General features: G+C 43.0%; 1 protein-coding gene across 1 annotated transcript in view; it reads right to left on the bottom strand.

Annotated features, from left to right (window-relative positions):
• MOCOS (molybdenum cofactor sulfurase) overlaps positions 1-25,472 on the bottom strand; it is a 238,669-nt gene that overhangs the window by 188,425 nt on the left and 24,772 nt on the right. The window contains exon 3 of the mRNA XM_054381619.1: positions 22,153-22,219. Coding sequence (XP_054237594.1) covers positions 22,153-22,219 — 67 coding nt within the window. The remainder of the gene's footprint in view (positions 1-22,152; positions 22,220-25,472) is intronic.

The following is a 25,472-nucleotide window of genomic DNA, read 5'->3' as shown; positions in this document are numbered from 1 at the left end:
ATTAGTATATATTTAGAACTAGCTACACATCATCACCCAGTTTAGGATACAATCCATTGTAGAGCATCTACACAGATTTCAGTGCAAAATGTAAATACAAGAGCCCACCCTGCCTCTTACAGCATGTCCAAACTACACTGGGTACATAAACAAAGAAATGAATTATCAAAAGAAATTAGAGGCTACTTAGACTAGTACAGTCTCTCTGGTTTTGTGCATATGTATATATATATGTATGTGCACAAAACTAGAGAGACTGTACTAGTCTCTCTCTCTCTCTCTCTCTCTCTCTATATATATATATATACAGTAGACTGCAAAACCTGAAGTGAACTTTTCTCATCAGGAATGTGGATCCTTTATCATTTATTTACCCAGACTTGCAACTATTATCAAACAATGTAAGCAGTCCAACTGTTACATAGCATCCAAGCACTTGTGCTCAAAGCTTCCAGGCACTTACATTGTGCAATCAGTCTGAGATGCTTACCTAAGGATAATTAAATTCAAACTCACTGACAAAAAGAAGACAAGTTTGGATCAATTCTCATTGCATAAAACCCCAGACAGCCACATCAATTTATGCATCCACCACTAAAAACATCTTTAAATACTACATACACCTGGGGACTGAAATATTTTAACAGAACAACAGGGCAGCAAACTAGTTACAGTGACTCAGGCAGAAACAGACTAACTGCTACTGCAACAGCTGCAAAGGGGTACATCTTCCATGTAGTCTTGGCAGTTTCCATGAATCTTTGCAGTTACCAAAGTAAGACATTTCCATGGGTAATTGTTCCATGTTTTCTACAAAACCAATTGCTGAACAGGAAAGGCTTTGGGGAGAAAAGGGTTTCTTGAACCAACAAGTGCTTGTGATGTTGTTTTCCATATTTCACACAGGATATACTCCAAACATGCTAGGAGAGCTAAGAGGAAATCCCAAAATAGATGAGACCCCCAATTACAAAATGAACCACAGCATTTATTATGCAAAAGATTGAGCTTTAACTTCCCTGACTGCAAGGCTGAGAACAGGAAGCTCATGTGAATTCCAGTAGTACACAATCTAGGTGAGAGAGAGAGAAAGAGAGAGAGAGAGAGAGAGAGAATGTGTGCTTCCTCCTCTACATTGTTTACCATGTTACTAATATTAACTGCATAAAAGCAGTATTTTAGGAACTAGGGCAGAAAAGGCTGTTTAGAAAACTATTTTGGGGACCTCCACTCCAGATATGCACATATAGGATCTACTTCATATTTTTCTGCTTCATGCATTCTCTTCCCTCTGGTTATCCGACCTCAACTTTCTGTTGTTGGCCAAATTTTCTATCCCGTTGTCATAAGCAAATTGTCACAGGAAGAACTCACTAAGGACCAGAAAAATCAAATCCTAGTGATAATTTTAACCTCTTGGTTGGGATGAGTAGTAACTTTATACTATGATACAACCTCTGGTAGCATCTCTTCCTCAAGCTCCTCCTGAAGATGCTGTCAGATTTCAAATCAGTGTGACTGATGGGAAGAGATCTAAGAGACCTCTGGTACAGGATAAAACAGATGCTGGGTTGCAGTTGCAATAGACCCAAATAAATACCTCCAATGGTAGAAAAAATGGACAGGCTGTTGCTGTGAAGCATGCCATCTGTCAGGAGTCAAACCACACATGGGCATCAGGCAGTCAAGCAAAGTGTCCATTTGAGCCCACTGACAAGCTTACTTCACTAGTACTGTCAATCCAGAAGCTTTTAAAAATTAAATAGGAGATACTGCAAACCTCCCAAGATTTCCAGTCACCATGTCAGGTTTCCTTTTGGGAGTACAAGTCACAGCTGTGGTCTTCTGCACCCAAAATCTCACTACTTTAATTTCACAGTCACTGCAAGTAGTGTTCACAGAATCAACCAGGCTGGAAAAGACCTCAGAGATAATCACATCCAACCTATTACCTAATACCTAACTCCTCCTGACAACTAAACCATGGCTCCAAGTGCCACATCCAAGTGTTTTTTGGAACACCACCAGGGGTGGTGACTCCACCACCTCCCTGGGCAGCACATTCCACTGCCCCCAACTACTCTGAATTACTTTCTGTGTTCCTCTTGTAGCCAAGAGATGTCTTTGCACAGACATCCTGTGCAGGAGCAGGATCAGAGTCCCACAAAAACAGCAATGTAGAAATATTAAATTCTGTTCTAGGGTTTGGGTTTGTTTTGCTATTACTTAGTAGTTTATTCAGTGCAGGTATGTTGTTTTAAATCTGCTGTTGTGATACAGTTCTCATAACCAGCATCCTTTGCAAATCTTTTCAAGGCAAACATCTGGCTAGAAGTGAGGGGCTGTTACTTTTCTATCAGCTCTTCAGAAACACTGGAGTTGATCTGAAGATCTATTTCACACAGCAAATAGCAGGATATACACGAGCTCACGTAACTGTTCTTAACTGGGAAATATGTCTTGAAGTAATTCAGCTGACAGTGAAACCACCTGAAGAGGGGCTGAGGAATTAAAACATTCAGATAAAAAACAATGCAGCCTATGAAGTGAGAAAAGTAGTACTTTATTTAGAAAACAATCAGGGAAAAAGGCAAGATCACAGAAAACAGGGATGAATGGCAGCATGTTTTTTCTCCTTAAAATGTAACTCTTCCCTGGACAATAATGAAATGAGATCAGTCTTATCCCACATAATAATGCTAGAGAGAAAAGAACATCAAAAGTTCTAAAATCTGCAGCTCAGCAGTAAAAAGCTATGAAAGTGGCTGAGAAACTTCTCAACCAGAATTTCATCTAAAACTTGTGTTTAAAGGGGTGGGCCTGGGGAGTGGAGAAAAATATAACAAATAAACATAAAACCATGCCAGCCACACAGCAGTAGAAGAACACTCTGGGGTTTCAAGACTATTTTAGGGCCTCTTGTCTCAGTCTACTCCATCTGCATGTCTAAAGACCAACAAGTTTCCTTTCTCAGTGGCGTACCTTCTACAGATTTTTCTCTCTTCACATTACCAGCCTTCTAGACACATCACAAGTACTATTTAGCTATAAAAGAGCAAATAAAAATAGGGTTCTGTGTTGAAAGCTAATCTGCCTTTCCTGTAGCCATATCACCTGCCCACAGTAGCAGAAAAACATCATGATCCCTTTGCATTCTTATTAAATCAACGGATAAACCTGTGAGCAAATGCATTGAGCTGAGTGGCCAAGGAAGAGGGAAGAAATACCTATTAAAAAAAAAGTAGAAAATAGATGACAAAATTTGCTAGAACCTTATCTACAGTCCATTAATTGTTTCAGCCTGGTACAAACTGCTGCTGGAACCTAGAACAGGGCACACAGACCTGCTATTTAATTCTGCATCTCACTAGTAGTTCTCCTTTCCTGACTTTGTCTTTAGTTCTAGTTCAGATAACTCAGCTATGTGCTTGGTGGTCCTTTTTATTGGCAACCTGAGTTTACTGCACCTGCTGCAGGCAGCTTTTGTAATTTATGGGGTTTTTTATTTTGTTTTTCTGCAAAGCACCTAGTACAACAGTGAGAGGCTCCATTTGAAATTGCCTACATAAAATAAGCAAATATCATAGCATTAGCATAGAACAGATTATGCTCATCAAACTATAAACACCACAGATTCTGAACATTCAGTGGCAGCCTAGATGTGAGGAAGAAATTCTTCCCCATGAGAGTGGTAAGAGCCTGGAATGGGTTGTCCAGGGAGGTGGTTGGGGCCCCATCCCTGGAGGTGTTTAAGGCCAGGCTGGATGAGGCTCTGGCCAGCCTGATGTAGTGTGAGGTGTCCCTGGCCATGGCAGGGGGGGTTGGTACTAGGTGATCCTTGTGGTCCCTTCCAGCCCTGACTGACTCTATGATTCTATTCTAATTACTTCACCCTGGTACAAACTGCTGCTGGAACCTAGAACATAGATTATGAATGTTCAGTGGCAGTGTGACTACCAATGCATCAGAGGACTGCATATTTGTTTTCTAATAGGTCTAACAGACCCTAAAATGTTGCACAACTTGGTAATAATCTTCTGGAAATCTACCAGTGTGACGATCTTAAAGACTGTGTCTTTAATTTGTCTTCACACAGTTCGAGCAGAAAAGTGAAAGGATGTAAATAAATCACTACTGGGTGTAAGAAAGAAAATAAAGCAAAACACTTCCATTGGAGAGAGAGAAATGTTTAAGAGGGTCAGTACTCAAAACAAAGTCACTCAGTCTCAGCTTTCTCTGTTTCTCTCTTCTTCTCCTTCTGCCTTCAGAAGATAACACTCACCCCTGCATACTGGCCTTGACAGCTAACAGCCTCTCTGCTTCTTGGCTCTCTGCCTTCTGCCAGGAGGGTCTGGGGGAGTCCTTCTGGCTGGGGGGGGGGTGGAGGGGGGAGGGCAGGAAGGAAGCATGGCCCCTTTTTGAGGGGCCAGGGGACTTTGTTGTTTTTTCTGTTCATTGTACATATTTGTGAATGTTGTGGATGGTGTCTATTTGTACGTATTCATTGCATTTCATCATGGATTGTAGTTTTGCTTGTAAGTACAGATTCATTTGCTTCCAGGCTGAGCTAGCCTGGTCATTGTCAGTGTGGGAGGGGGGATTCCAGCTCTCCACTGTAACAGCTAGGAAGAATTTAAGCTTCTCATTTTCTTCTTTACATTGTATCAACAGATTTTCCTGAGCAACATACTTGCTTGTGTTTTGCTAGATCCGAAAGCATTAAAACAAAACAATATCAACCACAGCTCCCCCAATGCCCCTCACAACAATGTACAAGACGGGTACCCAGATGTAAAACCTTCTGAAAGATATTCTATATGAAGTGATATCCAGGGCCTTGGACTTACCAGCCCCAGATTCACACATCAGTGCAAGTCTCAAGCAATTTGATCATCCCTTCAGAGCACTGAGAGAAGGGTTCATTCCAGGGGAGTGCTTGCCATCTTAGAATCATAGAATCAGTCAGGGTTGGAAAGGACCACAAGGATCATCCAGTTCCAACCCCCCTGCCATGGGCAGGGACACCTCACACTACAGCAGGCTGGCCAGAGCCTCATCCAGCCTGGCCTTAAACACCTCCAGGGATGGGACCCCAACCACCTCCCTGGACAACCCATTCCAGGCTCTCACCACTCTCATGGGGAAGAACTTGCTCACGTCCAGTCTGAATCTCCCCACTTCCAGCTTTATTCCATTCCCCCTAGTCCTGTCAGTACCTGATATCCTAAAAAGTCCCTCCCCAGCTTTCTTGTAGCCCCCTTCAGATACTGGAAGGCCACAAGAAGGTCACCTCAAAGCCTTCTTTTCTCCAGACTGAACAGCCCCAACTCTCTCAATCTGTCCTCATAGGAGAGGTGCTCCAGCCCTCTAGTCATTCTGGTGGCCTTTCTCTGGACACCTTCCAGCACCTCCAGATGCCTCTTGTAATAGGGGCTTCAGAACTGGATGCAGTCCTCCAGGTGGGGTCTCAACAGAGATGAGCTCCCTTGACCTGCTGGCCACACTTCTCTTGCTGCAGCCCAGGCTCTGGTTGGCTTTCTGGGCTGCAAGTGCTCACTGCTGGCTCATGTTGAGCTTCTCATCCACCAGCACCCCAAAGTCCCTCTCCTCAGGGCTGCTCTCCAGCCAGTAACTGCCCAGCCTGGATTTGTGCTTGGGATTGCCTTGACCCAGCTGCAGGACCTTGCATTCGGTCTTGTTGAACCTCATGAGTTTGTCATGTGCTCACCTCTCCAGCCTGTCCAGGTCCCTCTGGATGGATCCCTTCCCTCCAGCCTGTCTGCTGCACCACACAGCTTGGTGTCATCAGTAAACTTGCTGAGGGTGCACTCAATGCCACTCAATGTCTTACATGCATGCTTCCAGAAGACACCCTTATAGCAGGGACCTTAGTCATGCCACATGCTGCAGCCATTATTATGAGCTGCTGTGAGTCTGGCAGCTGTGGTTTTGACAGTCTTCATTTGCCTGCTTTGCTGCCTGCCAAAGCACTACCCATCTTCACCACAGCTGGTGTACCTGCTTCAGCACCACATCCAGCATCTGGCCTTCAAATGACTGCCAGCAATGCCACTATGATAGTTTCAGTACCAAGAATGAATGTCCAGAAGAGGCAGGGAAGGACAACATACAAGAAAGTAGCAGCACACAACCAAAGATTGTAGAGCATGATTAATCACAGAGTCAACCAGGTTGGACAAGACTTCAGAGATCATCAAGTCCAACCTGTTACCTAATACCTAACACCTCCTGACAACTAAACCATGGCTCCAAGAGCCACATCCATTGTAACCATTGTTACACCATTGTGCCACCATTGTGCTTTATTTGATGAAGTACTGATGGGTTTGTTCTTTTTGCATGGAGGCAAAGCAAACCATGAACTGTAGGTGTACATTACAATATTTCTGGAAAATAAAGTTATTTTAAAACCCCCTTCTTTCACCACCACTTCCCCTTTCCCACCATATCTGCCTCTTTTCCACCCCACCCACCCCATTTTCCCCCATTTCCCCCCTTTTTCTCCTCTAAACCCAGAGCACCTGGGCTCTGTTGCAGTCTCCTCCCACCCCAGGTGTGGCCACTTTGCTCTCCCCACCCACTCCCCTTTTTAATCAGCCCCAGGAAAGACAGCAACCCCAAGCTGAGCCCATCTGGGCTGAGGATCCTCCTCTCCTCACTGGTGAGTACCCATGGTGCACACTTGGGGGTGGGGGGACAAAGGCTGGGGGGCCTGGTGGCCCCCTGGTTTAGGTAGGAAGAGGGTTGATGACTACTCCAACATCATCCATGGATGCTGGCTGGGCCTCCTTACTGGGGCTGAGCTTCTCTCTGTGGTGTCTTGGCTGGTTGAGGGTCTTGCCTCTAGGATGGGTGTGAAAGGGTGGTGATGGAGCAGGAGCTGTTTAGGTATAGTGGAGAATGGTGTAGAGGGAGCAGGAGCTGCTTTGAGAAGAGGAAGGCTGGTGGTGGGGGAGGCAGGGAGTTAAACTAGGTGAAGGGCCCTCAGAGGTCATCTGCTCCAACCTCCCTGCCATGGACAGGCATGCCTCCCACTAGACCATCTTGTTCAAGGCCTCATCCAACCTAGCCTGGAACACCTCAAGGGAGGGGACATCCACAACTTCCCTGGGCAACTTTTTCCAGTGTCTCACCACCCTCACTGGGAAGTATTTCTTTCTCCTCTCCAGTCTACATCTGCCCTCCTCAAGCTTCAATCCATTCAATCTGGGGTGACACCCATCATCACATGAGCTTCATGAAATCCAGAACCTCTCTGCATTGCTGGCTTTGCATCCTGGTCTCTCTTAAAGCACTAGCACAGAGAATCATGGAACCATAGAATCAGTTTGGTTGGAAGAGGTCTATAAGATCAAGTCCTACCATTAACCTGGCTCTGTCAGGTCACCACTAAACTATGGTCCTCAGCAGCACACCTACATGGTTCCAAAACCCCTTTAGCAATAGGGACTCCACCACCACCCTGGGCAGCCTGGGCCAGAGATCAGTGACCATTTTGGGGAAGAAATAGTTCTTCATATTCAGACTAAACCTCCCCTCTGCTCCTCACTCCAGCCTCTTTTCTGGGAGCTGTAGAGTGAAAAGGTCTCTTCAGCCTCCTTTTCTCCAGGCTGAACAACTGCAGTTCCCTCAGCTGCTCCTCACCAACTTCATTGCCATTCTGTGGTCATGCTCCAGCACCTCAGTGTCCTTCTTGGAGTGAGGACACTGAGCAGAGGGATGAACATCTCTGTAGTGATTTAAGAAGTGTTTGTGAAAGCACTGCCTTTAGAGTTGTGCCCTCTTTTCTCCCTCATTTCTTTGGCTGAATCTGAATTAGCAGGAGGAGGTCTGTGAAGTGATGCTGAAGAGCAGCAAGCACACTTCAAGAGCAGCTAGGTTTGCTGTGATGCTATCAAGGACAGGCACTGCTGCCTCCTGGCCTTTGGTCCTGCTCTAATGCCTATTTGAAGTTGCAGTGTATGTGGGACATAGGCAGGGTCCTGCAGTGGAAGAAGCTCTGGGTCAAGCCATCTGTTTTGTTCTTCATGCAACTTTTTATGATAGAATTATAGAATTGCTTGGGTAGGAAAAGCCCTCCAGGATCACTGAGTCTCAACCAACATCACCCTGGTCACCAAACTATGTCCTGAAGCTCCATGTCCACATCCCTCCAGGGATGGCAACTCCAGCACCCCCCCTTGGCAGCCTGCCCCTACGCCTGACCACTCTTGCAGCAAAGACATTGTTCCCCATGTCCAACCTAAACCTCCCCTGGCCCAATTCTAGTCAACATCAGTGACCTTCTCCTGTCTCTGCTGGCAGGCATGGATTGCTCCAAGAATAACACAGAGAAGAGTTAATATTCTAACTTTGGAAGGTTATCTATCACATGCCACAGTTCATGATGATGACTTCCCTCCCCCCCCCCCCCTTGCTTCTTAGAAAGATGTTATTACAAGAACCTTTTAATCTAAGAGGCCAATTATATTGAAACAGTGACTTCCATACTTGGATCTCCCCTTTATACACACACTATGGAAGCTTTGCTTAGTGGAAGCTTAAAAATCAGATTACTGCCTGCACTGATGTGAGCACAGACAGCCCCAAAACACAGATGTGGTACCTACTGCAGCCAGGAGCCCCAGCCATGCTTGGAGCTAGGGAAGTGATTCAAGGGCTCAGTACAGAATGCCAGCATGGTGGGGGTTGGAAAGGACCTCTTCAGATCATCCTGTCCAACCCCCCTGCTGAAGCAGGGTCACCCACAGCAGCTTGCCTGGGATCAGGTCCAGGTGGCTTTGGAAGCTCTCCAGAGAAGAAGACTCCACAATGTGCTCCAGGGCCCCAGCACACTCACACCAAACAACTTTCTCCTTATCTTCATATGGAACCTCCTGGGTTCCAGTTTGTGCCCATTGCCCCTTGTGCTGTGTGTCGGTGTGAGCTGAAATTCCCCCCCCCACCGACAATAACCAGGCTAGCCCAGTCTGGAAGCAAATGAAAAGCTGTATTTACAAGCAGAGCCTAAAATCTACAATGAAATGCAATGAATATGTACAAATATACAAAATTCACAACATTCACAAATATATACAATCAACAGAAAAAGCACAATCGATCTCCCTTTGCTTCCTCCCAAAGGGGCCTCCCTCTCCCAGGAGCTTCCCCCCCAGACCCCCCTGGACAGAGAAGCACAGTTAGTTAAGCAGAAAGTTGTTAACTTAGCTGCCAAGGTCAGTGTGTTATCTTCAGCCAGAAGAGAAGAAGAAACAGCAGCCAGACAGCCCAGCAACTGCCCCCACTGCCGAACGCAGAATGTGCAGAGTGCCTACTTTGTTTTGGGTAATAGTTCTTAAACATTTCTCTCTATCCAATGGAAGTGTTTAGAACAATTGTTATTTTGCTTTCTTACACCCAATAGTGACTTATTTACATTCTTTCACTTTCTCTGTTTTGAACTTTGCAAGGAAAAATTAAAAAGACAATTTCAAACCATCACATGCTGTCACTGGGCACTACTGACAAGAGTCTGGCCCCATCCTCTTCCCTCCTACCCTTTAGCTCTTGATCACCATTGAGAAGATCCCCTCACCAGTACCTCCTCTTTGCACACATACACGTTGGAGGGGCTACTCGCTCCAGTTCATGAAGATGCTGTGATGCAGTGAGATCTGAAGAAGCTAAATGTGCAGCTGCTGAACTCAAGCAGGGTCTGCAAGTGGCTGGCATCAGTTCAGTTGTAAGAAATGAGAACCCCAGTGTGGAACCTTTAAGCAAAACACAACAGAATTGCTATAAGGGCAAGATGCTCTGTGCATTAACCCAATTTCACAGAATCAACCAGGTTGGAAAAGACCTCGGAGATCATCAAGTCCAACCTAATACCTAACACCTCCTGACAACTAAACCATGGCTCCAAGAGCCACATCCAAGCTTTTTTTTCTGAACATCTCCAGGGATGGTGACTCCATCACCTCCCTGGGCAGCACATTCCAATGGCCAATTACTCTTTCTGGGAAGAACTTTCTCCTCACATCCAGCCTAAACTTCCCTGGTGCAGCTTGAGACTGTGTCCTCTTGTTCTGTTGCTGGTTGCCTGGGAGAAGAGACCAACCCCCTCCTGGCTACAACCTCCTTTCAGGTAGTTGTAGATGGCAACAAGGTCTTCCCTGAGCCTCCTTCTCCAGGCTGAACAATGCCAGCTCCCTCAAATGTAACAGCTGATCTCACTGCTCACTTAAAAGCTGACTTCAAACACTGCCTCATCAGAATGAATGAAAGATAAGTCGCTGGCCTCTGTTCACCAAGAGTGGAAGTGGCACTGACCTGCATGCTACACAGAATAAATCACCAGGACAATTTATTTCAGTGTGGTTGTAAAAATGAGTTTAACAACATTTATGTTTTGCTGTGATGGGACCTTCCCACAGAGCTGCAACCCACAAATTTTAAATGACTTACAATTTGCTTTGCACCTCAGTAATTATGCTCCAAGTTATCACGTTCACACATGCTCTTTTTCTAGCAACCCACGTGTGCTTGAAAGAAATTACTTCTGAACATAATGTTCAAGTCTTCATTTTGCACACTGTATGTAATCAAACTTTTTATTAAACATTGCCAAGTAATCTGTTTCATTTAAAATGAGATGCTAGAAGAAGTAAAGGTCCATTAAGCTGTTAATTGCACACGATAACTCTGATTTCTTGAAAAGTCATGTTGAATATAGTTTCTTCAAGAGATTAATTCAATATTTACCTAATTCTACATCCATAGCTACTATATTGGTCAGGTATATGACAACAAGTAACTACTGCTATGCTTGTAAAATTCTCCCATGTAGAAAGAGGGAGCAAAAATGAGGATTTTTTTTCTAGGGGGAATGGAACAAAGCTGGAAGTGGGGAGATTCAGGCTGGACATAAGGAAGAAGTTCTTCCTCATGAGAGTGGTGAGAGCCTGAAATGGGTTGTCCAGGGAGGTGGTTGAGGCCCCATCCCTGGAGGTGTTTAACGCCAGGCTGGATGAGGCTCTGGCCAGCCTGATGTAGTGTGAGGTGTCCCTGGCCATGGCAGGGGGGTTGGAACTAGATGATCCTTGTGGTCCCTTCCAACCCTAACAATTCTATGATTTAATTTCCATTTATCTTATTTGAGCTAGATATGGATAATTTCACTGTACAGGTACAAAACACAACTCTCCTAATGCAGAAATCAAATACACCCCAGAGGCAGAACACTTCTGCTACAGTAATGGATGAATCGATTTGAAAGCTCAAATTCATTGCAAGTAAACTTCAATTAGACTCTAAAAGGAAAGTCAGGGAAGCGACAGAATATGTTATGTGCCACTGTAAAAAATACTTCAGGCTTTGAAGTGAAAACTGTGATGACTCCAAAGCATATATGGCACGTGAAAAGCATTTTCAAAAAGATTGCCACTTCTTATATGGGGTTCTATAAAAGTTTGAATGCAGGTTTTTGTTTGCAAAAGCCACCATAAAAACATTTAAATTTGACTACACCAAACTTAAGATAAATGAATGCTTTTTATGTATTAATTGATCAACTAGACCTTACTTCATATCATGTACCTTTGTCAAATAAAATTGTAGTTCTCGTTCTTAAATTACTCTATATCCATCTTTATTTTTTCTTGTGGTAATTTGAATTCCACCCCCGGCCCCCTTCCTTGACTAGGGGGAATGGAATAAAGCTGGAAGTGGGTAGCTTCAGGCTGGATGTAAGGAAGAAGTTCTTCCCCATGAGAGTGGTGAGAGCCTGGAATGGGCTGTTCAGGGAGGTGGTTGAGGCCCCATCCCTGGAGGTGTTTAAGACCAGGCTGGATGAGGCTCTGGCCAGCCTGCTGTAGTGTGAGGTGTCCCTGCCCATGGTATGGGGGATGATCCTTGTGGTCCCTTCTAACCCTGACTGATTCTACGATAATGGAATTAGAGTGAAAATGGATGAAAAATATATTAATTTCTCCCGAAAGGCACATGACTCAAAGAACAGTATCACATGAATATTGACAATTCTTTTTCTTTTTTTTTTTCTCCCTGCCCTGTTGAATCATCTGTGCAGATCTCAAAACACTGAGAATAAAGTAATTAGCACTGGTATGTGTAATTTTATTGCTGCCTGTAGGAGACTCTTTGTCAGGGGAGTGTCTCTCCTCCAAGCCTTATGACCTGTGCACAGGAAGATCTTCAGCTGCTTGGCTTTCCAGTGTCTTATCAAGGCTATGCAGTTTAAAAATGGTAGGTCATCTTCCCAGCAAAACTTCTGTTTTTTGTAGCAAGGCAAAAATAACTGAGGTTGCCTAATGCCTTGCGCCTCTGCTGCAGTGCTGCTTTTGTTAACATGTTGTGGTCGAGGGGGTAATTGCTAATTCATTACCCTCAGAGCAATAATAAACGATATGGCAAACAGGTATTAATAAAAATAGTAACCCTTTATTAATGAAAATTGCCAAAAACTCGTTAAATAGGATGGTTGTATGGTTGGAATATATATTTACAATAGGAATATGCAGTCTTGGGGCAAAATACAAACTACTCTATGCAAATTAGGAGGCAACAACTTGGAAAGAGAAAGTCCCTGAGAGCAGACAGTGCTCAATTACAGCAGGGGGAGGCTTGATAAGAACTTTTAAACCCAAAGGGCAATGAATTGATTACTCACAGCTGGTTTTACCCCCATGGGGGATGCTGCTGCTGCTGTGTTAGCTTTGGGGTGCTCTCGTAGGGCACAGGCACAGCAGATTGCCGGCAAGGAGAGGTTACTGCGAGGTCCCAGGCTGATCTGGCTGCAGCAGTTAACAATGCTCTTAGCGACAGGTGCTTGCTTGGTTCCTGGGGAAACAGAGGCACGGCACAACTCCAGTGGCAAGGGGAAGCAGGCTAAGCGGATCTGGCTTCTAGCCTCATGGCTTCTCAGCTTGCATGTGTGTGGCTCGTGGCTTTATCCCAGAATCTGGACCAGGCACTTGAGGCAGGGTGGGGCAACTCGAGGCAGCTTTTACAAGACGGGTCCAAGTAGGCTTGAAGCAAGGTTTGAGGCAAGGCAAGGCAAAAGTGACTACCAAGTCACTTGTATATATACATCTTGCCAGAGATCAAGTGGTCCAATGGGGCACTGAAGCTACGGTGTAGCTGCCCAATGGAAAGGCATTCTGCCAGGGTATAACCATCAAAGGCAGAAGCAAGGACCTTGTTTCTGGGGTGCAGTGGTCAGCTTACGTGCTCTCACCCAGGTAAACATCTTGTTTACCAGACAGGCAGGAAACCTGTCCCTTTTGTTCTTTTTCCCACGTTGCCCTGTCTTTCTGCAGGAAGGAGGGGAGAGAAAGGCACCCTGTCTAGACATCTTAAGGCCTGTCTGGGTTTCTACTGGGCCATGTTGTGGCCCTACCATGACATAGCACAAAAGCCTCAGCATTATATTCAAGAGGTAATTTTTTGTATTGTTTATAATTTTTGATCTTTTGGTGTTGTTTTTTTTTAATTCCTTCAAGACAACATTGTTTATTGCTTCCTGCAAGGTGACACTGTTTTTATATACAGTTTACTCACAAGTCAGAAAAATCTGGTCTGTGAATATGAACAAATTTTCCAAATCAGTGATTCATATCTCTAAAACTTCCTTTATTGTATGGCAGATATTGTGCAAAAAAAAAAAAAAAAAAAAAAAAGTAGTGAAATACTAAACACATTTAAAAAGAAAGACAAATTAAAATAAATTGTAAGAGGACAGGTGAAGAAAGCCTGAGTGTTGAAAAGCTCTTCTGAACACTATTGACTGCCAACACTGGATTGATTACAAGCTTTGGGAGTCTTCACAAAATCTAAACCGTACACAACTTGCTTCTCACAGTCTCAGTGTCCAAGAGCTTGCAATAAATTCTGAAGTGGAATCAGCGTGTTATTGAGCTGGCACTCAATAATACTAATGATCTAATTTTCTTCTGCCTTCACACCTACCAAGTATACTAATAAAACGTAGCAAATTAAACCTGGATTCACTAGACATTACATTAACCTTAATATCAAGGAGACAGTTCTGTTCACACTCTTACTTCATCTGTCTTTCATATTCCTGTGTCTTCCCATGACTCATAACACTTCTTAAAAAGCACTCTTTAATTTCAAGGGCACCATCTTTGCTTACAAATTTCATATTAGAAATAATGCTTAAAACAAGTGAGAAACTCAAGTCAATGCAATAAGCAGAATAGCTGAAGAAAGAATAAAGTAAGTTAGAAGGAACTGTATGTTGCTAGCATATACTATAAAGTTTTATCTGAGTTTGAAGTACTTATTGATGTATTCAGGAGGTTAGAAGTTCACCAGCAGTATAGAAACATATATATATATTCAAAATGGAATTAATATGCCATGAATTAGCTAGCCCCTGTTCACAATGATTAAAAAAAAATATAAACAACACTAATAGCTATTCACTTAGGTGGACTATCAGAGAACAACAGTGTTTAAAGCATTAAAAACCAAGACAGGCTCATGGAGCATGTGCAACAAAACCAGTACCAAATTGCCAAGATAACAGAACAGTAAGATGAGGCAGAATTGACATGCTTTTGGATGAGGAAAAAAGACTCATAATGCAAATAATGATTGCTTAAGGACTCAACTCTGCTGGTTAAAACTGCAGCAAGATGGTGCTCAGGTAGTAAGGATGAATGCAAAAAAGCTCTGCCTTTCAGCAGAAGTGACAACAGGCAATGCAGATTCATTGAGACACAGATGTCATCAGGGAAGCCCTTGGGAATGCTATAGCTTCTCTTCAACAGCTTAATTACAACAGATGAAGTAATCAGATTACATGTCCAAATGCTTACTATTCAAAATGGACCTCAATACTGGATTTTCTAACTTCACAGAAAGATTATTAGAGACTAATTGAAAAGGTGCAGTAAAAATTATCTCTGTGCTTCTAAAAACATAGATGAAGTAGTCTTTCCCATGGTTATAATACTAAACATAAGATAGAAGCAACATAGGTTAAACTTTCAACATTTATGTGCTTCTCAGTGGAGGATCACTGAGTAAGTTTTAGATAGTGGAGCACAACAGAAAGTGTCTGCAGTCTCTAGGAAAAATACACATGAGAAAAAATATCAGTTGAATTTTGGACAACATACATAACTCAAAATAGCATTGAAAATTTCTTGACTTGAAGCAAATGAATTACCTCATCAATGCTACGTAACTTAAGCAGAGAAAGAGATGTGCACTGAGGTCAAAACAAAGTTGTGTAGACACAGGAGACGGCAGAAATTATATTCATAGAATCAGTCAGGGTTGGAAGGGACCACAAGGTTCATCTAGTTCCAATCCCCCTGCCATGGCCAGGGACACCTCACACTACAGCAGGCTGGCCAGAGCCTCATCCAGGTTGACCTTAAACGCCTCCAGGGATGGGGCCTCAACCACCTCCCTGGACAACCCATTCCAGGCTCTCACCACTCTCATGGGGAAGAACTTCTTCCTCATGCCCAGCCTGAATCTCCCCACTTCCAGCTTTATTCCATTCCCCCTAATCCTATCACTACCTGACACCCTAAAATGTCCCTCCCCAGCTTTCTTGTAGGTCCCCTTCAGATACTGGAAGGTCACAATAATGTCACTTTAGAGCTTTCTCCTCTCCAGACTGAACAACCCCAACTCTCTCAGTCCTTCCTCATAGGAGAGGTGCTCCAGCCCTCTGATCATTCTCATATACATTCAATTTCTTCCAAAAAAAAAATGCTATCCATTATTCATAGCTACCTTCCAATGCTTCTCCCATTTGCCATGTGCAGAGTCACTCCAGCAAGCACAGTCACCTTTTGCTAGACTTCACTGATTGTGTTATTGAAATGAGCAGTGGAATCAGGAAAAGGAGCGTTTGCACACTGCGTTAAAAAACAAGCATGTAGAATGGCTGAACCATCCTACTTTTGAAACAAGGTTTTCAAGTTGATAGGTACCCTTAAGCAGGACAGGATGCAGTGTTCAGATGTCATTCATCCATACAGTCTCCTGACGATGACCTTTGCAAAGAACAAATCAATATTAAGCAGATACAGTGTCTAATATTTCTTACTATATAAGAAATGCCAACCAATTTTCATGTAGGTATCAGCTCTAACACCACTCTTTGCAGACACAGAACTGTTTAAACCTGTGCACAAAGAAAAAATTCTTATCTTGTGCATAGCACCAGTTTGGCACACCTGATAATTGTGCTGTTTTAGGGCCAGGCAGATCCTCTCTTGCCCCGAGAGGGGCAAAAGAATGACACACACAAATGGGTTGAAGAGTGATGGAAAGTTTAAATGGAGAAGCAGTTGGTGAAACTACAGAAACTACAAGCATAGTGGCAAAGATATCCCAAATATGTACAGAGTCCCTTACACAACACCCAAAGACCTCCTAACACTTCCCTTCTCCCCACCTGAGGGTATACCCAAACCGCCAAGGAGCTTTCTTTCCCCCCTCCCCTCCCCCTCCCCAACTGCTAGGCTAGTCTCAGGCTGGCCAGGTCTGAGTCTGCCCCCTCCCTTCTCCTCTTGGCATTATGTCTAGACAGGCCTAAGAGGCCTTGAGATACTCCCCCACCGTTACCTGATAGAGAGCATCTCCCAAGGGAGCAGACAAGGAAGAAAGAGGAAGAAAATGACTTTACAGATGGAGTCATAGGGTGCAGGATTTCTGGGTAGAAATACACTGTTCCCTGTGTCCACCTTATTGGGTTGGACACTTGGGACACTGGAGGTGTAACTGATGTGGCAGTAACAGGAGGCACATAGCCTGAACTGCCACAATAACTTAAAAAGAAAAAAAGAGACTTGGAATGGAAACTTACTTCATAAGAAAGGTACAATGCTCATAGAACTAATGTTGAAGCTTTACCTTGGGATCATGAAATACTCTTTACAAATGAAATTACAGACAGGATTTATAAAACTACTACTCCCTTTGCAAAATCCAATAGCACCTGTGTATTTTACCACATACAAAAACAGTAAAAAAAGGAAAAAAAAAAAAAAGCCATTTACATTTATTTTGTTCATGCCTACCACAAAGACTTTTGTTTGTCTGTGCAGGCCACAGAGATTATTCTCCTCTTATAGTTCACTTAGCTGGCATATTTTGAGAGAGGTCTTTATGGAAATACATGTTTTGGTTCTCTATATTTAAACTTGATCCCCTTTAGCTCAATTCCTAATCCTCTCTGCTTCAGCGAGAAAATTCTGTAACACACATATCGCCACAGTCTAGGAGATGGCTGCTGCTGAAATCTTGCTGAAAATTTCTTGCTTTTTAAAAAAGCATAGCTTTGAATTGCCAAAGTATGTCTGAGTTTAACATCTTATAGTACTTGAAAGTTCAAGGACGAAAGGCAAAACTGCTAAATTCAAAACTACAATGTTTAAATGTACAAAGTATCCTGTTGTACATCTTAAACACACCACAAACATAGAATGACACCAAAGCTTCAGTTTGGCTCTGGTAAGAAGACACTGCTGCACTGTTTGATATTGCAAGTGCAAGGTCTACTGGAGCAATGTTTAAAAACATTTAGAAAGCTAGTATTTTGAAATGCTTGTATATGGGAGAAGGGTTATTTAATACTCAATATAATGAATTTCTGAGTTGCATTATCCACACCTTGGTAAGGAGATAAAGGCACTTAGGCTCTTCAGCTGTATGGAATTGGAGCAATGGCATTTGAATACATCTGGGAGCAAAGTCATTTAAAGCATCTATGATCTTTTGATGCATACAAGTAAGGTTTATTAGAGTTCTTGCTTCCTCTTCTCAGCATCATTCATTGGAATAGGTTGCCCAGGTGTAATAAAATGTACTTTTATGTTTTATATTTAATGCTTCTGGCAGTGGTATCTTCAGATACTGCCGTAACTTATCTACAAAGTATATTTGGTTGTGGGTAACATATTCCACATACAAGGAATATGAAGACAGTTAAACAATTTAAGCAAAACCATGAATTTCCAATAGAGTGATTTAAATTGGAAATAGAGGTGTCGTGACCTGGGGTTTCCCACCAGGGGAATTCTATGGCAAATTGGCTGGGTACTTCCGGATTGCTACTTTTGTCCAGTATCTTTCCAGACACTGTAGCTGTAATTCAAGAGGTTCTTGTCTGGGGGAGGGCTAAGGGTCCTGTCTCCTGTCATGCACTCAGTTCATAGGCTGTGGCTTTTCCTTAGCTCAAAGAGGGCCTCTCTCCTCTTCACAGAATCAGCCAGGTTGGAAAAGACCTCAGAGATCATGAAGTCCAACCTATTACCTAATACCTAACACCTCCATAAACCATAAACCTCCAAGTTCCATATCCAATCTTTTTTTGAACACCTCCAGGGATGGTGACTCCACCACCTCCCTGGGCAGCACATTCCAATGGCCAATTACTCTTTCTGTGAAGAACTTTCTCCTCGCCTCAAATCTAAACTTCCCTTGGTGCAGCTTGAGACTGTGTCCTCTTGTTCTGGTGCTGGTTGCCTGGGAGAAGAGATCAATCCCCACCTATAACTGTATCAGTTGGGGTTACCATTTATAATTGTATCAGTAGTGTTCTTCTCATAGGCTGTGTGTTTCCAGGTGAAGACAAGACGAGAAGACTCTTATTGTGAAAGGCAAAAGCATTTATTGCCTAAGCAACTAAGCAAAGCACTAAGCATAAGCAAAGCAAGAGCTTAAGCATAAGCCCAAGCCTACTACTGTGTTACACAGTCAACTTACATACTTTTCTGATACAGAGCTGCCACATCCCAGTTGGCTGTCCCTTCACTGACATGGGTCCAAGCAAAGCACACAACAGGTTAATACTGACAAACAAGCTTCTCAACATAGCCAGTCAACTTCTGCCTACTCATCCTCTTCAGTTACAAGGTGTTTACATTCTTTCCAACTCAAAGACAAAACAAAGCCTTCTCAACAGTTGTTCAAAGGCTTGCTGCCTTCCTACACCCACCTGGCTACAGCCTCCTTTCAGATAGTTGTAGAGAGCAATAAGATCTCTCCTGAACCTCCTCTTCTCCTCCTCTTCTCTCCAGTTCTCGGGCTGGAGCTTTTCCTTGCCTTGGAGAAGACTAAGAGGCCTCTCCTTGAGCCCAGTTCTCAGGTTGTAGCCGTGCAGCTCTTCTGAGATTCAGTTCTTTTGGGACTTTTCCCCTTTCTGCCTGGAGGCACAGGGTCTTGGAGTGTTGGTTGCCTTGGTCCAGGTGCAAGGCCAAGGTGAGGTTTTGCTGGTAGGGCAAGTTCTTCAGCTGTAAGTCTGGCAGTATTTGGCTCTTGTTGCTTTCTTGGTGAGAACAAGGCAAATTTGTCTGCCTTCTCAGCTGGTTAAAATACTGCCTGAAGACAGTGAATGTCCATTGGTAACAGAGAAACCTGATAGCTGAACTTATGGAATGGGGCATATCCAAACATGGCTGGGGCACACACAGTTCACAGGTGTGTTACAAGGATAGTTACACATGCTACATGTTTACTTAGACCATCTGGACCCCAGGAAATGTCCAGGTTTGCACATTCACAGGTGAGTTAGGGCATGTTTTGGGGCTTGTCCTTTCAGGACATCAGGAAGGTGGAGGAGCCACCGTCCCTGGAGGTGGTCAAGACACTTGTGGACATGGTGCTCTGGGACATGGTTTAATGACCATGATGGTCTTAGGCTGATGGTTGGACTTGATGATCTTAAGGTTCTTTTCCTACCAAAATAATTCCATGAGTCTATGATTCTGTAAAACACATGCACATCAAAAATCCTTCAGCAGTTCATTCCAAGTAAAGAGAAGGAATATTTTTAAGAATAAGCTAGTTATTTTTACTGTTATTGTGCTTGAGCTGGTAAGAGGGAAGCTGTTTTGGTTATTGTACTTTTGTAAATCATAGAAAACATCCATTCATTCAAATATTTATTTTGTTATTTTCTCACAGATCCATGTTCTTAGAGTGGTTTTCCTCTGTTAAGCAGAGGTGAATGGAAAACCAAATCATACAGCTGTGGAACTGTTGTACACTGCCAGATTAGGAAAATCTATTCTAATGCTGCCATCACCACCCTCAACAAGTAAAACCCAGAAATTAAGTTTTGTGTTTATTTTTAATTATCTCCTTGTGTCATCTCATCAGAATTTTTTTTTTAAACATATTGTCTTTGAGTCAAACACTGAAAAAATCCCATACTTCTGGCTGCAACCATATGCCAAAAAGCAGAATTCTAAGTAAGCAATTTATTTCTGCAACTAGCCATTCAATTATTCTCTCACTGAGGAAATCTACTCTATGCTCTGCAATGCAAGACACAGCTGCCTGTCTCCCTGTCTTGCCATATTGCTTATTTTCATTAGCTGCAGTGACATGGAAGTATAGATTTTTAATATACTTTTATTACCTTTTAGATAGCTGACTTACTGACAGTGTTTCTGGGGCATTTCTTCCTGAATTTTTATGACTACAGCCTTTTGATGACTATGCTTTTTAAATTTTTATTGGGAAATAATGTCTGACTTTCTATAGGGATAGATGACAAATTCTGTTAGGTGCAGTACTGAAAATGTTCGTTTGAATGGAGAGGGCCTTTTTTTTTTTTTCTCCAAAAGAAAACAAACAAAACCAACGATCCACAATGCTAACACTGGTATGGCTTTTGTCATCTCCTATCCTGCTCTTATAAAAGTATTTTTGAAAGCAGAATCCAAAATAAAGTGAGCTGAATGTCTTTTAAGGTAATCCATATAAGTTACACGGTGAAAGTCTATTTCCTTACTCCTTACCAATGAAGTACACAGAGTACAGCAATAGTTATTCTAGAAACAATAACTTTCTACTGTGCCTTCATGAGAAGAATGATGAAATGGCAACACTGAATTATCACTGGGAATAAATAGAAACAAGAATACTAACACTGCATGTGAGCGCATGGATATTCTCAGGAGGCTCTGTGGGTATTGCTGTACCTAGCTATAAGAGTCTGCTTTTGAAAGCAGCTATTCCTCATAGACAGTCTCTTTCATTTCCCTTGGCTTGACATTATTAGGTTGTCATCCTGCACAACATTAGAGAGGGTTGTGGAAGAATCACAAATAAATACTTTCTCCAGAAAGTTAGGGAGCAAGGGAGAGAACAGGTTATAGCCACCAGCATCTTCCAGCTAGAAATCTTGGGTTATTACACCCTCATAAAAGTATTCTCAGAGAAAAAACAGCAGAAAGGTCTGAAGGAGATTTTCTTCATTACAAATGCAAGCATTACAGTGCTATAGTGTCATTGCTATTGATCTGAATTCTGTGATGTGTTTTGGAGAAATCTTTGCTTTTAAGGAAGGTGATACAACAAAGATGAATCCACAACACTAATTGGACAGACCGCCATTAAAAGCAGGCAAACAAACTCAAAGCATACATATTCTTCAGGAAAGATGTATTTTATAAAACAGCAAGAGTTACCTAAGGCAAATCCCTAAACCCAAGTGCACACATTGTATATTTCTTCATGGTGTAAATTAATGCCTGGAAGTGCACTTTCAGCGCACTGTACCTTGAACTTTTTCCCCTTTCTCTTAAAAATTAAACTAAAGCCACTTTAAAGAGTATTTTGTTACACCAGCAGAAGTATCTATTGTAAAATAAGGCATACATCCTCACAACCTTTGTATAAATTCTCAGAAACCATCATGTCCTATTTAATGTCATCTGAATTTAATGTCATCTGAATTTTCTAGATGTTTGATAGATTTCTAGAATCACGCCCTATTTAATGGGCGAATTTTAACCATGTCCTTGCACTTAGTTCCACTTCACCATCTCACTATACCATCTTAACAATAATCACTTTTGAGATTCCAACTTCTACATCTTAATTAAAACTGTGGACTTATATTACAGCACTAATCTAACTACAGGGCTTTGAGAATTGGGAGCATCTGGAAGAAAAAGAACTGACTGTTCAACACTTGACTATCCCAGTACCTTGTGTTTTAAAAGTGGGGTGTTTTCTTTAGATGTGACAGCTGACTCTCAGAAAATGGCATCACATCAAAGTAATCAAAACAACACATGACTAATCAAAATTAAAACTGTGAAGTGCATCATACAACATTTGAAAGAAAGGTATTTCTACCTGTATCGGACATGCTCGATTGTATCGTATGTCAGCTTGCTGCTGATATTCTGACTATGAGGGTTACCTAGGAGAGAACAGAGATACAGAACTTAATCATTAATCACAGGTTTGATATGAATTATTTTTTATGAAAGTATTACACCGACACAGACTGAAGAGATGAAAAAAGATTTAGCATATCCAACTTCACAGTAATGCCCTGAAGCTCCTTACAGTGGTTACTCAAGAGGATGGACATGTAACAGAGGGCAGGAACTGCAACAGCTCTTGAAACTTCAGCTGGATCTTAACTGGTGACACATGGGTTTGATGAGAGGCCCACAAGATGGATAAAGAACTGGCTTGAAGGCCACACCCAAAGAGTGGCTGTCAATGGCTCCATGTCCCAGTGGAGGCCAGTGAAAAGTGGAGTCCCTCAGGGATCAGTCCTGGGACCAGGCTTGTTCAACATCTTTGTTGGTGACATGGACAGTGGCATTGAGTGCACCCTCAGCAAGTTTGCTGATGACACCAAGCTGTGTGGTGCAGCAGACAGGCTGGAGGGAAGGGATCCATCCAGAGAGACCTGGACAGGCTGGAGAGGTGGGCACAAGCCAGCCTCATGAGGTTCAACAAGACCAAATGCAAGGTCCTGCATCTGGACTGGGGCAAGCCCGAGGTTGGGCAGCAACTGGCTTGAGAGCAGCCCTGAAGAAAAAGCCTTGATGGCTGGTGGATGAGAAGCTCAACATGAGCCAGCAGTGAGCACTTGCAGCCCAGAAAGCCAACCAGAGCCTGGGCTGCAGCAAGAGAAGTGTGGCCAGCAGGTCAAGGGAGGTGATTCTCCCCCTCTGCTCTACTCTGGTGAGACCCCACCTGGAGTACTGCATCCAGTTCTGGAGCCCCTATTACAAGAGGGATCTGGACGTGCTGGAAGGTGTCCAGAGAAGGGCCACCAGGATGATCAGAGGGCTGGAGCACCTCTCCTATGAGGACAGACTGAGAGAGTTGGGGCTGTTCAGTCTGGAGAAGAGAAAGCTCCGAAGTGACCTTCTTGTGGCTTTCCAGTATCTGAAGGGGGCTACAAGAAAGCTGGGGAGGGACTTTTTAGGATATCAGGTAGTGACAGGACTGGGGGGAATGGAATAAAGCTGGAAGTGGGGAGATTCAGACTGGATATGAGGAAGAAGTTCTTCCCCATGAGAGTGGTGAGAGCCTGGAATGGGTTGTCCAGGGAGGTGGTTGAGGCCCCATCCCTGGAGGTGTTTAAGGCCAGGCTGGATGAGGCTCTGGCCAGCCTGATGTAGTGTGAGGTGTCCCTGGCCATGCCAGGGGTGTTGGAACTAGATGATCCTTGTGGTCCCTTCCAACCCTGACTGATTCTATGATCTCTCACTAATAGTTAGGCAGTTCTCTAAATGATGAGGGCACAACTGAATATGCACAAATATACAAGGAAAAACTACAGACAAAATGGACATTCATAAGTATATTTGAGCACTAGCCAACTGGAAATGACAGTTATTCATGAACAGCCACCAGGACTAACACTCTTTTTTCTTAGGATCTGAAATTCAAATAGCTTGTGAAAATAGAAATTTTATTGCAAAATTAATAGCAACCTTAGTGCAGCTCAGCACAGGGATGTATTAACAATTAAGAGCACATAAGAAGAGAATGAATTTATCTTCTTGAGCAAAAAAAAAGATTACAGCAATATCCACACAGGCTCAGCACTTTCCAATTAGCAAATGCTTAAAGAACATATCTAAACAATTTGGAAAGAGAATGAAAAAAAATGTTATTTTAATACAGTTTATGCAGTAGACTGGGATATTAGCTACTCTTTTAAAAATTCTGAAATCACCCTGCTAAAAGTTATTGAGTGAAGGTGTTGAAAAGAATAATAAATTTATGTTGAAAAGAATGAGCTGAAACTCAAACCTAATACTCAGACATTTCCTGTATGATGTTGCATGTCTGTAATTACCAATGCAAATATTCTCAATCTGGAAGTGAGAATCTCTCTTACTTGCAATACTTTCCCTCATTTACACATGCAACAGATAAACTACAGCTCTTTGGGCCTGTGGATTACAGAATCAACCAGGTTGGAAAAGACCTCAGACATCATTGAGTCCAAACTATTGCCTAATACCTAACACCTCCTGACAACTAAACCATGGCTCCAAGTGCCACATCCAAGCTTTTGTTGAACACCTCCAGGGATGGTGACTCCACCACCTCCCTGGGCAGCACATTCCAATGGCCAATCTCTCTTTCTGGGAAGAACTTTCTCCTCACATCCAGCCTAAACTTCCCCTGGCACAGCTTGAGACTGTGTCCTCTTGTTCTGGTGCTGGTTGCCTGGGAGAAGAGACCAACCCCCACCTGGCTACAACCTCCTTTCAGGTAGTTGTACAGAGCAATAAAGTCTCCCCTGAGCCTCCTCTTCTTGAGGCTAAACACCCCCAGCTCCCTCAATCTCTCCTCTCATAGGGTTGTGCTTGAGACCACTCCCCAGCCTCGTTGCCCTTCTCTGGACATGTTCATGTATCTGAATGTCCTTCTTAAATTGAGGAACCCAGAAAGTAAAAAAAAGGTGCAAGTAAAATACCCCCTTCCCTCACATCTGTGTCTGCTAAATGAACTCTTTTTATACAACAGTTACTGCCCTCAGAATAAGAGAAGTAACTGAAAAAAAAAAAGAGAGATTGGACCACGCTAGAGAGAAAAGTAGTATTAAAAAATACAATTTATTATCTCATAGCATTATAGGTACTATGCAAATCTGCTCCAAACTGGCAGGACTACTATTTCTATTCACAAGCACTCAATTGATTTCCATTTTTTTCCTGCCATACACGTATGGTACTTACTATGAGGGCTGAGCCCAATGTTGTTTGAAATAACTAAGATCACAGTGAATACATTTCACTTCACAATGTCTGTAGTAACAGAACATTAATTTTAATATCACAGGCATGCACTTGAACAGGGGAATCTGAATACAATCAAATCAGCATATCTTGTTATAATAGCAAAAAGCCTCTATTATGGGTGTCTGTTTTGTAGAGGAACTGAAATCCATGCTCTGGATCCTGGCTTGTCAGCATTCAGGAAACAACACAGGAAAAAAAAGGACACATTCAATAGCATGAATGAGAATTACCCAGAACTCTCAAGTGGCTCACCCAGGGGATAAGCACAAGTGTGCTGGTGCTTGACTGAACAGCTTTTTTCCAAAGCTGTCCAGAGGGAACTGGACAAGCTGGAGAAGTTGGCCCAGGTGAACATCATGAGGCTCATCAAGGCTAAGTGCACTGCCTGTAACTGGG

Source organism: Indicator indicator, chromosome 6 (genome assembly GCF_027791375.1).
Source record: "Indicator indicator isolate 239-I01 chromosome 6, UM_Iind_1.1, whole genome shotgun sequence".
NCBI lineage: Eukaryota > Metazoa > Chordata > Aves > Piciformes > Indicatoridae > Indicator > Indicator indicator.
This window is presented reverse-complemented; position numbering and strand designations above follow the sequence as displayed.